Source organism: Sinocyclocheilus rhinocerous, unplaced genomic scaffold, assembly GCF_001515625.1.
Source record: "Sinocyclocheilus rhinocerous isolate Xijiao unplaced genomic scaffold, SAMN03320098_v1.1 scaffold1168, whole genome shotgun sequence".
In the NCBI taxonomy this organism is placed as follows: Eukaryota; Metazoa; Chordata; class Actinopteri; order Cypriniformes; family Cyprinidae; genus Sinocyclocheilus; species Sinocyclocheilus rhinocerous.
In genome coordinates, this window is record NW_015650373.1 from 887648 (window position 1) to 902012 (window position 14365).

Consider the following 14365-nt stretch of genomic DNA (forward strand, 5'->3'; position numbering starts at 1 on the left):
CATGTTCGTTTTTGACTATAACCATTTAAAGAATAAAATGGAAAGGTATTAACTGTACATACTAGCAAAATGCATGTTTGTGAATACTGTATACAGGAAAACTGCAGAATAACACGCTGCTACTAAGAAGAGTTTATGCAACTTCATAACCTAAAAAAAGCCATTTTTATAGCTGTAGTTGTCCAAATAATGATTTCAATTTATAGATTGCCTTGGGCAGGCAATTCAGGTTTGCATCTGTAATGCAACATTTCCAATTCCTATTCTCACTCATTTCCCCATTTTATTTGTGTACACTATATACTATATATTACATAGTATATTCTTTGAAAATAAAACAGCAAATAAAGTAAAGCTGGAAATGTGCCTAATAAATGTAAAATGCGTGTTTAAAAAAATGCATTGTAGGTTCACCACAGGCTGTTCCTGAGAAACTCGTTTTTTACTCCCCTGAACCTCTGAGAAGGTCAGGAACATGAAGTTTTCTCTGAGGAGCATAACACTCAGCATGTTTATGAAGCTGCTGGTTGTTGGAACAGCTTTTACTGTGACTGCTGATACTGAGACAGTATGGCCGTGTTCCTATGGAGTGTATAGAGTAGACTTGTGCTTGCCTTGTCTTATGTTACAGGAACCCTCTAAGAGGGTTTATGTATCTAAGCTTGCAGACATCTTTTCTTATATTGCCACAGTTCACACCAAACAAGTTAAAATACAGATTTAACATTGAAAATAATAAAAAAAAATTCTTGAGCAGCAAGTCAGCATATTAGAGTGATTTCTCATGGATCATGTGACACTGAAGACTGGCTTTCAAAAAAATTCAGCTTTGCCATCACAGAAATAAATTACATTTCAAAATAAAAACAGCATAGCCTTGATCTCTCCTTTACTAGAGTCATACAGAAAAGCCTCCATCTGCATGACGACTGATCAAAAGACACAATAACCCCTTTTCTCTCTCTCGCTCTCTTTCAGCAGGGAGATGTTTGAACTACTGTGCAAAAGTGTGTGCAAACCCTATTAAGATGAATGAAAAAAGCTCACTAATCAGAAATGGAATGCAGGAATACAATCATATGTTCTTCTGATGAAGCCTTCCACTGCTCTGAATCCTTCAGAAGTCACTACAAGATTACCATAAAGTCCTCAGAAAAAAAGCAACTTTATTCAACACACATTCAACTAGCAGGCTGCAGTACTGAGACTTATTAAAACTGTTAAATTATGTATGGGAATCTAACAAACAACAGAGCAAGAAGGAGAGAGATATTTCTGTTCTTAAATTTAGGCACTCTTAACATTCTGTGTGAGGGGGAGACAGAGAGAGAGAGAGAGAGATAGATGTTTTTCAAAAACATACAAAAAATCTTCCCAATCCTATACTTTCAAACGGTAATATATATATCTAACATGAATCTGAGATTTTTTTATTTTTTATTATTATTTTTTGGATGACCTATTCATTTAACATACAGTATAACAGTGTGCATGTACCTTGCAGTGGCAGTGTCCAGTGGTCTTATTGCAGTCCGTGTCAAAGCCTTTACTGGCTTCACAGTGGCAGGGTCCACATGTCGGGCTGCCCCACCAACCCAGAGGACATTGCTGCTCGATCCTACAAACACACACACACACAGTTAGATTTGATCATATACCTATGTATCTAGGGCAGATCTGACATGGAGAGCGAGACAGTGCGACATAGAGAGAGATGGAGCCAACAGATAAAAGATGAGATGAGATTGCCGATGTTGTAAAGGATTTGGCTGAGCATGTGTGTGTTTGAGGTAGGGGTTGAATTAGGGTCACATGAGTCACAGTCTGTCGGTAAACTTAAGTCTACTTTCATCCGTTCAAAGCTAGCAAACCTTAAGCACACACGCACACGTGCAGCTAAGCAGAACAACTGCATTATTAACATGAACAAAAACTTATTCGCCATACACATCCAGCCTTTCGGATAAGCTTGAACACTGGATTAGTGTGACAGAAAACTCTCACACATGCACACAAATTCAGCCGTAAATCTGAATGCATCGATAAAGTCTTTGTCCATTTCTCACTGATTATCATACTGGTACATTTGCTTGTCAACTTATTAGAGATTATAGTCAGAATAAAAGTAACTGGGCAACAGGATAACCGAGGTATGCAGCAGAAATCCTTTTTTCAGTATTTTTGTCTTGTTTCCCAGCAAAAACTGAAAAATTGGAGAGACAGAGAGAGAGAGAGAGAGATGTTGTACGTGTGGGTTTACTCTACCAGGGGGAGGTCTGAGAAATTAATTCATAGTTTATGAGGGGAGTCTTTGATTTCTCTTTCTGCACAGCACTATTAATAACACTGGGCTGATGCAACTCTAACGGCATGATAGTGAAGTGAACTAGTCTGTATCTTCATTTAGATGTGATGGGAGCTCTTACCAACACAAGCACTTGTAAATGTATATCATCATGTACTCTGTTTGGGTGAACTATCAGACTGTTAACAGAAACCACCGACATGCTCTATGTATTATTAATACACATATATACTGTACAGACGTCTGACACCACACTGAAAACTGAAAAAAAAAAAAATACATGTGGGATTCAATAACCAATTTAGAAATAAGTAAAATTTTAGTATACTGAATGTTTTAAAACAAAAAGAAAGAAGAAAGTAAAATTTTGTGCTTCTAAGTTTAATCGAATAAGTAAATTTGTGATTGATCATGTGAACTCCTTTGTGCAGACAGCAAGATGTTCTTCTTCCACTGAAGCACAAGCTGCTCTTTGGATCTTTCTCAAATCATGCTGGAGAACATGATCACCAATATTTCACAAACTTGTAAAGTTCATGCAGCTCGAGTGCTGCAACTTTTCATTAAAATATATAAATTGGGCAACAGGATAACCGAGGTATGCAGCAGAAATCCTTTTTTCAGTATTTTTGTCTTGTTTCCCAGCAAAAACTGAAAAATTATGTTTTCTTGGAAAAACAAAATTGTGTAAAATAAAAAGACTTTTTTCCAGAGAATATAACTTGAAGTAAAATAATTTTTGTACTGTATTAGAATTAGAATAGATTTCTAAATAAAACAAGGGGGGAAATTTTGGAAAATAAATAAATAAAAAAGAAAGAAAGAAACTAGACAGCAAGATGTTCTTCTTCCACTGAAGCACAAGCTGCTCTTTGGATCTTTCTCAAATCATGCTGGAGAACATGATCACCAATATTTCACAAACTTGTAAAGTTCATGCAGCTCGAGTGCTGCAACTTTTCATTAAAATATATAAATTGTAATGAAAAATGCCATTAAGTTAGAAGATAGATCTTCTCTAGTGGTCTTAAACATTTGGACCCTATTGTATGTAAATTAAACATTTTAATTCTGTAGATTTTGTATCCAGTGATCATAATCCACATCTTACCTGGTTCACAAACACAGGTGTGTCTATCCCATTCATCAGTGCATTGGCTATGGGCGGGACAAGGGGAGGAGTTACAGATAACCGAGGCATGCAGCAGAAATCCTTTTTTCAGTATTTTTGTCTTGTTTCCCAGCAAAAACTGAAAAATTATGTTTTCTTGAAAAACAAAATTGTGTAAAATAAAAAGACTTTTTTCCAGAGAATATAACTTGAAGTAAAATAATTTTTGTACTGTATTAGAATTAGAATAGATTTCTAAATAAAACAAGGGGGGAAATTTTGGAAAATAAATAAATAAAAAAGAAAGAAAGAAACTATTAAAAAACTATTTTTTCCTAAATTTATCTTCTTTCAAGTATGTTAAAATATTGCTACTGAGCAGGACAAAAACAATATTTAAGAAAACATTTTTTTCAGTGCATGTAATGATTCAGTAGGGATGTGTGTGTGTGCATTTGTGCTCATGTAATTGTGCATACAAGTGGTGTGTATGAATGTGTACCTGTGTTGACAATACTGTCCATAGTGATTGTCCTCACAGTCACAGATATATCCATGTGAGGAGCTTGGCTTCCTGTGACACTTTGCTTGATTTTCACATGGGTTCAGCTGACATGCATCCATACAGCTTTTACCGTAGAATCCTGTATATGAAAAATGTAAACTGTTACAAAACAATACTTTTTTCAATGTTAAAGTACTTTCTCAGCCATTCTTAGGTTTATTTTACTGAAAAGTATAAACACTGTGACTAAACTTTTTGATCAAATAAATTTGATCAAACCCCTTGCTGAGCATCATAGACATCTTTAAAAAACACAAATAAAATGAATTATAATACAATTAAAATTATAATATTATTAATTAAATTAATAATAATAAAATTAATGTCCTTTTTTCTAATAAATTAAATGGAAATTATAATAAACACTATAAATGGGAATTTACTTGGTAAATGCTTTGCTGGCTGCACATTTGAAGGAACTTTAATATTATGTCTGTTATCTAAGTTTTCATTAATTATTAGTCTGCTTGTTAAAATCTAATAACACCATTAGGAATTCATAACTACCAATAATTCATAGATTAAAGAATGCTGCAGAAGCAGAAGTGTGGTGAGCACAGTTGAGATCAACACAGGTTATTATAAAAAGAGAATGAAAAAATGACTGAAAGTTACAAAGACGCACCTGAATGCAGCCACGTATCCCATTTTGCACCTCTCCTGACCCTAAAACTCCACCCACATGCAGGTGCTTCACCTTTACACCATTAATCTCATTCCCAACAATGACTGTTCCCTGTGACAGAGAGAGATTTGAAGAGAGGCAGAGAAAGAGATGGAGAGAAAGTGAGGTTATATTAGTCCATAGTGTTTAATCACTAGACCAGCGACCTGTGTCTGATTTGTAGTTTAATCCAGAAAGATTAGGATCCAATATTCCAGATTATGGATTACAACATGGGATTATAACAGTCAGTCAGCGACATAATAGGGGTTAGATGTGTGAGTGTATGTGTGTACCTGATACAGTCCAAAGTCCAGTCGGACTGTAGCAATATATCGAGTCTCTCTGCCACTCCTGACATCACGTCGAGCTGTAGGTCATGCCAGCGTCCATCACACACCTGAACCTGATCCAGTCTCAACCTGACTGGCCGAGTTGAACCCCGTGCCACAGAAAACACCAACTGACCCGAAACCACCTGGAATCAGACACATACAAATCAGGGTTTTAATAATTAACCATTACTCAATTTCATTTATTGTTTGCATAGGATATGAGAGCTAATTGTCTTTAGCTCTTTGAAGTAGACAATTATTATTGAGGATAATTGTCTACTTCAAAGTGCTATAGGAAGTCAAGCTAGCTTTATTTAATTAACACTGTGCTTCTAGTGAAAATGTTTGTTTCCAAAACAGATCATGTTTTCCTTTCATCGGGCTCTTAATTATTTCAGACATTTCTTGGAATATCTGAAGGCAAACAAGCCCAGGATTTTCCTTAATGCCAGAGAGCAATACTTGATCATCTAATCATCTGGAGCTCGGCGCATAATTGTCTACTTCAAAGTGCTATAGGAAGTCAAGCTAGCATTATTTAATAAACACTGTGCTTCTAGTGAAAATGTTTGTTTCCAAAACAGATCATGTTTTCCTTTCATCGGGCTCTTAATTATTTCAGACATTTCTTGGAATATCTGAAGGCAAACAAGCCCAGGATTTTCCTTAATGCCAGAGAGCAATAGAATAGTATAGCTTTTACACAGGAGGAATAACTTGGTTCATAATTTATGGAGGCTTCAATCCTTTGATTCTACTTGCCTTTAATGAAAATTTGTGTCATTGTTTTATTAAATGAAGATGAAATAGTTATAAAAAATAGTAATAAATTAAAAAACTACAACTGAAACAATTGTAATTAAAATAAAAATTGTAATAACTTCCTCTTTCCACCAATTAGATTATCTAATTTAAAGAAAAAACAGTTATGATTGTTTCAAATTTAAATTATATGTAAAAGTAAACTTAAATGTAAACATTATTATCAAATTATAATTATAAAAATAAAAATTATTATTAATTTTGCTTTGGTGGCCAAACATTTCACCTGATTGGCTCCAGAAAACAAACAAATAAATAAATAAATAAATCAATCAATCAATACAACAAAGAAAGTCTAATAATTCAAAATGTCAAATTGAACAATTTGAAATGTCAACTTTTCCTTTCTGTGTGCATTACTGAATGTTACTCAGTGTGTTTGTAAGTGTGCATACCTGAAAGATCAAGTTGGTGTATTGTCCAGCTTGAGCCTGCAGGAGAACTCCCTCTTTTGATCTGGTGCGGAACACCAGCCCCATGTACCAGGGCGTAGTGATGGAGACTTCATTTTTCAAGTCCCACCACAGCGCACTGTTTCCAAGGAAACGATGAGGGTGGGACATCACTGTGAAAGAATCATTCCAACACCACGATCATCATGGCATTAACATTTAGTAATAGTTCCTGTTTGATACTGGCATTCTGATTTAATATTCACTTAAAGATCAACAGAGAAATATTTGATGTATTTATGGGTTTTGTATTTTTATGTGGGTCTCACCTAAGCTGCAGTCCTTCCCTCCAAATCCAACAGGGCAATCACAGGAGTATGTTTCCCAGCTCTCCCTACATGTGCCGCCATTCTGGCATGGGTTTGATTTACAGAAAGGCAGTTTGGCACTGCAGCCTAATACAGACAGAGAGCATTACCTCACAACTGCTGCAGTCAATCACAGAAACATCACAATCAGCATAATAACAAACAATAATAAGGCAAAATAACCACAAATGCTCACAGAATTCTACAATACCATTCAAAACGTTTTTAAAAACAAGTCTCTTATGCTCACCATTTATTTGATACTGTAAAAATAGTAAAATTGTGAACTATTTTTAGCATTTAAGATTTATATGTTTTAATATGTAATTTATTCCTGTGATGGCAAAGTTTCAGTGACACATGATCCTTCAGAAATCATTCTAATATGATCATTTGCTGCTGAAACATTTCTTATTAGTATATGTTGAAACAGTTGTTCTGCTTAATATTTTTAAGGAAACTGTGATTCTTGGATGAATGGAAAGTTTGAAAGATCATCATTTCATTTTTTTTTTTTTACAATGTTACTTTTGATTAATGATTTTTCGATTCATTTCTATCAAACCAAAAATTCTTACTCCAAACTTTTGAATGGTAGTGTATGTTGACATCATGAGAGTCAATCACAAATACAGGATCAACACACTGTAAACAATCACACACACACCAGGTAAAGTGCCATTATTAGCGATGAATCCTGCCATGTCCACTGGTCTGTTATCAATGTGCAGGTCTTTCATGCAGCCAATAAATTCTCTTGTACTAAACGGGAAATTCTCAGGCAGGTTAGGAACTCCACCCAAAAACAACGGGCCAGTCAGATCCAAAGACCTGTGAGAAAAAAAACACAGAAGGAGAGAATGAGAGAGATGATAAATGTGTTCTCCTGAGAACACACATCCAACACTTTTCAAGTGTACATATATAAATGTGTATATATGACGGTGTGCGCACTCACTTTTTGCTGCTGGTCTGTCTTCCCTGTGCAGCACAGCTGTAGTTGCCGAGCTGAGCGCCAAACCTCAGAGAAACGGCTGTGTCACAGTCATCTACACTCAAGACAGCGACCTTCTCATCAGACGGACCCTGAACGTCACCGCTCACACTACGCTTTGGCTAGATACAAGCACAAACCAGTCCTCATAAGTACACAAAGCACATGACACATTCTGAATACACAATAACAACTGTTACAAAAAGCTCCTTTAGTATCTAGGAGCTATAATCTACAGAGGAAGTATATAGGGAGTCTATAATATCAGAGGAATAGTTAACAATTTAGGAGGCAAACTTCTTCAGAGGACCTTCTCACCTTGTTGTAGTAGTGGATGTGAACGGTGTGCCAGCTGCCATCACTCACTCTGTCAGGCAGGTATGGACTCACCTGAGTAGATGACTCACCTGTGCAAGTCACACAGAGATTCACACCACATCAGAATTACCCATTTCATATTATATTATAATCCCATATTAAGATCATAGATGGGTCCAGGATTTATTTAAACTCTCTGAATACACAAATCCCCCACCCCCCTCTTTTTTTTTTTTTTTTTTTTTTTTTTGAAAGTCTCTTCTGCTCACCAAGACTACATGTATTTATTAAAAACACAGTAAACACTGTAATATTGTGAAATATTGTAAATTTTAATGATCTAGTGGAGTATTTAAGAACCATTTGTCCATCCAGTATCTCCAAAGCAAGGAAGTCGTGCTTCTCATTAAACCGACCGTTGTAGAAGAGCAAACCATTACTTTCCAATGTGGCAAACCTACAAAACACATTTAATGCTCATCAAAGATCTGGAATGACTCCATATAGGTCCATTTAGAGTTTTATAATGTGATGTCCGCAAAACTGAGAAGAGTACACTCAGCATAAAATGATCTCTAAAGTAATCCCACTTGATATCTAGACAACATAGGAAGTTTTCATGGCAGTGGTTCAGCAAACAATATCCATTAAAACTTTCAAAGTCAAAAAGTATGCACATTTATAGTAATATTGATGGGTTCTTATATGTTTACTTCACATTTCTGTTATTCATGTAAATCTTTCATTAAATTATGAACTTTCAACATATTTCAGCACTGAAGCACTCTCTTAGGATGCACATAAGATGAAAGTCAGAATAATAATTTTTCTTTTTGCTACATAAATTTATAGCTGGCACGTCCTCTCTGGAGAGCAAACAGATTCACTTTAAACATCTTTTAGTTTGGTCAAGACAAAACGCTGACAAAAGGCCTGAGCTGTGAGAGAGATGGCCCTTGTTTATGCTCTACTGAGCAAAGACTTTTAGATTTAAAAGAGTTTTTTATAGGACATGGTCAGTCTCTAAATTGCACACTGTAGCACAATGGTTATCTTTTGGTGCAGAGAGGCAAGACTTTAACCGAGAGAAAGAGAAGGATTTCATATTCTAGCGTGTCTAGGGAGATGAGAGAAGGTTGTGCCCTTTCTGGATGTGTTGATATTTGACCATGTTAATAAATAAAATAGCTATGTTTTAGCCACTCTGGAGATTACAACAAACAACCATTATATTACCTCTGTGCCACAGCAGCCAAACCCTGACCAATCGCATCAAACACATGACCAGAAAATAGCACTCACAAGGGAAAGGAAAAAACCAGAACAGGATGAAAGAAGAGAAAGAGTGCTAAAGAGCTTTTCTTATGAGAGAGTATGAAAGCGAGAGGAGAGAACATAAGAAACAGATCACGGAGGAGAAAATAAGATTTATGATATTTACATATATAATATTTAAAAGTGTGGGAAAGAGTGGTAATATTTTATATTATTACTATTTTTAAATAATTTCTCCTATCTAAAAAAAAAAAACTCTTTAAATCATAAATCATACTACTCTAAAAAGAAAATCTTGGTCATCTCTGTCAAAATGTTGGACTTGACATGACCTAAGACCAGATAACAGGTGTGTCAATGTGTGTACTCACGAGAGAGAGATGGAGAGGTGGAATCGTTGACGGAGCCCCCTGAACATCATGAATGATTTTGGCGGAAAGGATCTGGTGGTGACAGAGCAATATGGCTTCTCATAACCTCCTGCAGGACACTCACACCTGAATCCCCCTCCGGAGAGCTCACGACATGTACCGCCGTTACGACATATGCCTGCCACACACTGGCCACCACGCCGGTCAAACTCACAACGCTCCCCTGAGACAGACAAAGAAAACAGGAAATTTTAAATACACACATGCACACGTTGATATACACTTATTCAATTCAATCTTACTCCTTTATATTGTTTAACTGTGAAAATTGTACTGCACTACAAAAATTAGGTGCTGATCTTTTTAAAGATAATAATAAAAAAAACACTAATAAAATAATAACATTGTTAAAGTTGGCATGAAACTGAAATCTATGGAATCTTCTGATCTTATACTTCTTAAATCATTTAGTTTGCAAGCCCAATGCAAGCTCACAGTCAGCTATTATTTTATTTAGACCACAATCAAATTATTTTACAGGTTGAAAAATATAAGTTACTAAATGTGACAACAACAAAAAAACCATCAACAAAAATTTAAATCAACCTGGCAAACATTCTAAAACGCAACCTAATAATTATTCATGCCCTAGCCTAGTGCATGCTGGGAATAAGGAGTGAATTGGACCAAATCACATAACCATTTTTACGAAGTTCTATTTTTACTTGATACAAGAATCATTTCACACAGCATTATGTATAATATTAAGAGCTGAACATTAATGACTGTATTTTTATCAGTCTGTAAGACACATTGGGATAAAATTCCTATAAATTGTACCATCAGTGTATCAGCAGGGGTCTATCTTACGCACACACATACTTCGTTAGTGATGTGTAGAAGCTCTGTAAAAACTTGTAGACGGGAATGTCCCAATGGACCAATAACAGACACACACACACACACACACACACACACACACTACATAAAGCAGCTTGTTGTTTGGGTTTTGAAACATCAGCAGATCCTGCCCTTAGGCTTTATGATGCTGAGCCAAATGTGAGCCAGATTCTGGAGCTGTGATGTTTCAGCATTGTATTGGTGAGCCTCTGGCAACAGTTAATTAAAGCACGTTAATGTGCATGGCGTGTACAAACCTCTGGCACAGACACACATGTAGACATCTCCGTCTCCCTTTAGTGGGTGTGAAAATACTGCCTTTAAAAGCACTTCAAACTTTGACCCACCACAGAAATACACACACAAAGCAAAATGCCTTAGGACACACATATGGATAGACACACACCACAGGCAAAAAAATACCATTAATGTTTACAAGATAGTAACTGCTCACTGCAAACCAGCTACAGATACAAACACACACACACACACACACACACACACACCAAAACCCTCAAGACACATGGACTCAAGAATTTAGAGAAGCTCAGTCCAGCCTTTATCCTACTGGCTACTTAGACTGAGAGTTATTTGCATATTCAACAAGAGGTATTAGCATATTCATCATAGCTTACAAACATATCACCTGCAAAGGGAAAAGGATTTTAGCACACATTCCTCTTGACAGCACCAAACTGAATATTCAAAAGCCATATAAAATACGTTGCTGTGCAGAAAATAAAAATACATAAGCAGGTCAAAGGCCTCTGAATACCAACTGAATTGAACTTTTCTGACTAACTAAAATCATAAATTGGGGAATAGGGAATAACTAATGCCTAAAATAACTAATGATAAATTAATATACTAAAAGATTCTAAAGAAGCATTAAATCTGACCAACGTCCCCTTGAGCTAAAGACAGATATTACAGCATTACAATTTAACTAAACCCATTAGACTTAGTCAACTAAATCTTATGACAACTAAAACTAAACTAAAATAATTCAAATGTCTAAAATATGACTAAAACTAAATGGCATTTAAGTCAGAACTAAATCAAAATTTGCTGTCAAAATGAACACTGCTAGCAACAATCCAACATTCCCTAGAAACTGAATAGTATAATATATATTTTGGGGGGGGGGATCAGAATGTATGATTATTCTGCATAATTACATAGTTTCTTGTCAGTAGTGGTGCTGATTGTATAACAGTGTTCTGATATTGCAAGATGTATCATTTGAATTGAATTAAATGGCTTTTAGAATGTTTTATTATTTAACATGTCTCATAATCCCTTTTCAAAGTGTATGCCCCTGGCTCTAGTTAAACCATATGGACTGTCTGACATGAACACAAGCAATTCTGAGAAAACATTTCACACTGACTGCTCCTGCACACAGAGCCCTTCCTGACACACATTCAGAGACCTACAGCAATTTCTTTAAACTCCTCAACCAGAACTGCCAGAAACACACACAAACAACTTGAACATAAACATAACATGTTCAAACTCAAAAATACAAACACTCTTTCTGTGTTCAATGAGGTATAAAGTTCTCATCCTAAAGTCCAAGAACAAACAGAGAAAAATAGAACTGTCTTCACATATCCACAACAAATACAAGTGATGGCACACAGAGATATTCACCTACATATACGATAAGAGCATTCAAGCGCAGTTATCTCTACATGGACAGGTGAGCTTTTAGGAACACACATGCTCTCCAATACACAAACTTGCACAACGCTTGCTTAAACAAATCTCCATTGATTCTCAGCTGACTCTAAATCATGTAAAAACCAGCAGGGAAAGGCTTTAAAACCCTCTCTGCAAATATCTCTCCATCTTTAGTCTCTCTATCTTCAGTCTCTAGATACTTTTGTCCTTTTATATTTGTGTCAGGTGTTCGCTCTCTCTCTTTTCTCCAGCTGTTCACTTCCTGACTTACTATTAAGAGCACTTCTCCCTCTTTCTTCCCCTCTCTTTCTCTACCAGTTTCGCTCTCCTCCACTGCACCTATCCACTCCATCCCCTCAGAATATTTGGTAATGTATTCTCTCCCCTTCGTTCAAATGATGTTTAATTCATCAAAGCTATTCTTCTCCTCTTGGGCTAAACCACCCTCTCTACCCAACCCCCACCACACACATGGTACGGCCCTCGGGGGATCCTGTATCTGCCCCTGCTTTCCTCCTTCCGTTGGATTTCTTTTTCTCTCTTTCACTTTCTCTCATACTGCAGCGCTTGTATTACTAAGAGTTGCTCATTTAACTTCAGACTGACTTCACTGCTGAGAGTTTAGGTCAGTTTAACCCCCATGGCCACACATATACACTGAAAAACAAACTGGTTAGCGGTTGTGCTGTACCACTAGTCGCCACCGTCTAGTTTCAGCATCAGATGGTGTGCCCACAGACCGCTCACAGCTCTTTCACTGGCCATCTGATGCATATTTCACAGAAAACTGGCATCGTTTGATTGGCAGGCTGCTGCATAATTTTCAAGTGCTTTTTTGAAAGAACTAGTAGCTGGATTTGGAAACACTGAAGACGCTCATGGCCAGGGCTGGGTTGAAATATTGATTTTCCTATTTATCGTGATATTCCTTTGAAAGATTTCAATACTGAGTCTTTAAATGGCAAGATCGATTGCTCACACCATGACTATTTATTTTTTAGCAAGTCTATTTATAGGTAAGTCTATATATTTTACCCGTATTTGCAGTCCAAATGTATGGGGGACTAGGAAGGATAATTTAGAAATTAAGAAATAAGTTATCAAATTGATAATTTAAACATAATAAGAAATAAATATATATTTTTTTATTATGTAATAAATGTTATTATGGTTTATATAATAAATGTTTAAAAAAGAAGATAAATAATAAATTAATAAATCATGTTTAAACTGCAAAATACATATTTATTGCCATTTACTTTTCTTTGTCCATTTGCTGATTGCTTTTCTTTGTTGTTTTGTCAAATGCTTTACTTTATCCATTAGCCAATCAAGTAAACAACAAAAAAAGCCATTTGGCAGACCAATCATGGGGGCAACCAACCAACTTTTGACTTTTGACACATGCCACTCAATTTTTAATCATTTTATACATAGTTATCCTGTTAGTGTTCCACTGTACCACCCACAGTACACTGCATGTTTTTTGAGAGTTACCTTTGTGGCATATCTTTGGAAAGCTGAGAGTCGAATGATTGTGATTCAATTGTGATTCGAATGATGCAAACCATTTTAAGATACAATCAACACAGCAGTTACAATCAGTGTCTTTGTCAGACCGCCAACAAGGCTTCATGCTGTGAGCCCATTGTGTTTTCCAGCTAATAGCTCCCAGCTATAGTCATCTGCAGGCATCTGTTTACAAATGTAGGCAGAATGTTTTTTCCCCCTTTTTCAGTGTGTTAAAAGTTCTATTATTCAATACCAGAAAGACTTACAGTGACACTCTAAGGTGTCCTAGTTGTCCTAAACAGAACAAACCTCAGAGTGTCACCTTTCAAAAGAGACCAAAACCATGCAAATACTCCAAAAGGTTCAAGAACAGCATGCAATTTACTTTGGGTATGCCTTTTTAGGCATTTTAGGCAAATTTTACAGGAATAACAAGAGGTTAAAAAAAACTTTGTTTTTTTAAATATTTTTTTTATTTTCATAATAAATGCAAATTAAAAATGTATATCCACAGTTGGTATCCACAGAGCAGTTTTTGTTTATAGATTATTTATATTTGACAGTTTGACAAAAATTATTAAATAAATTCACATTTTTGTCATTTACCAAGCAAGAAGGATCCTTGAAGGGTTAGTTTACCCAAAAATGAAAATTAGCCCACAAATTACTCACCCTCAAGTCATCCTAGGTGTATATGACTTTCTTCTTTCAGACGAATCCAGTCGGAGTTATATAAAAAATTTTCTTTCT

At 35.8% G+C, this 14365-nt stretch overlaps 1 protein-coding gene across 1 annotated transcript in view; it reads right to left on the minus strand.

Moving 5' to 3' along the window:
- LOC107711915 (cadherin EGF LAG seven-pass G-type receptor 3-like) overlaps positions 1-14365 on the minus strand; it is a 44514-nt gene that overhangs the window by 16377 nt on the left and 13772 nt on the right. Inside the window, 12 exon segments of the mRNA XM_016517004.1 lie at positions 1498-1618; positions 3919-4060; positions 4603-4717; positions 4942-5012; positions 5015-5123; positions 6198-6367; positions 6524-6649; positions 7230-7393; positions 7521-7678; positions 7875-7968; positions 8221-8331; positions 9521-9743. Of these exon segments, the coding sequence (XP_016372490.1) occupies positions 1498-1618; positions 3919-4060; positions 4603-4717; positions 4942-5012; positions 5015-5123; positions 6198-6367; positions 6524-6649; positions 7230-7393; positions 7521-7678; positions 7875-7968; positions 8221-8331; positions 9521-9743 (1604 nt within the window).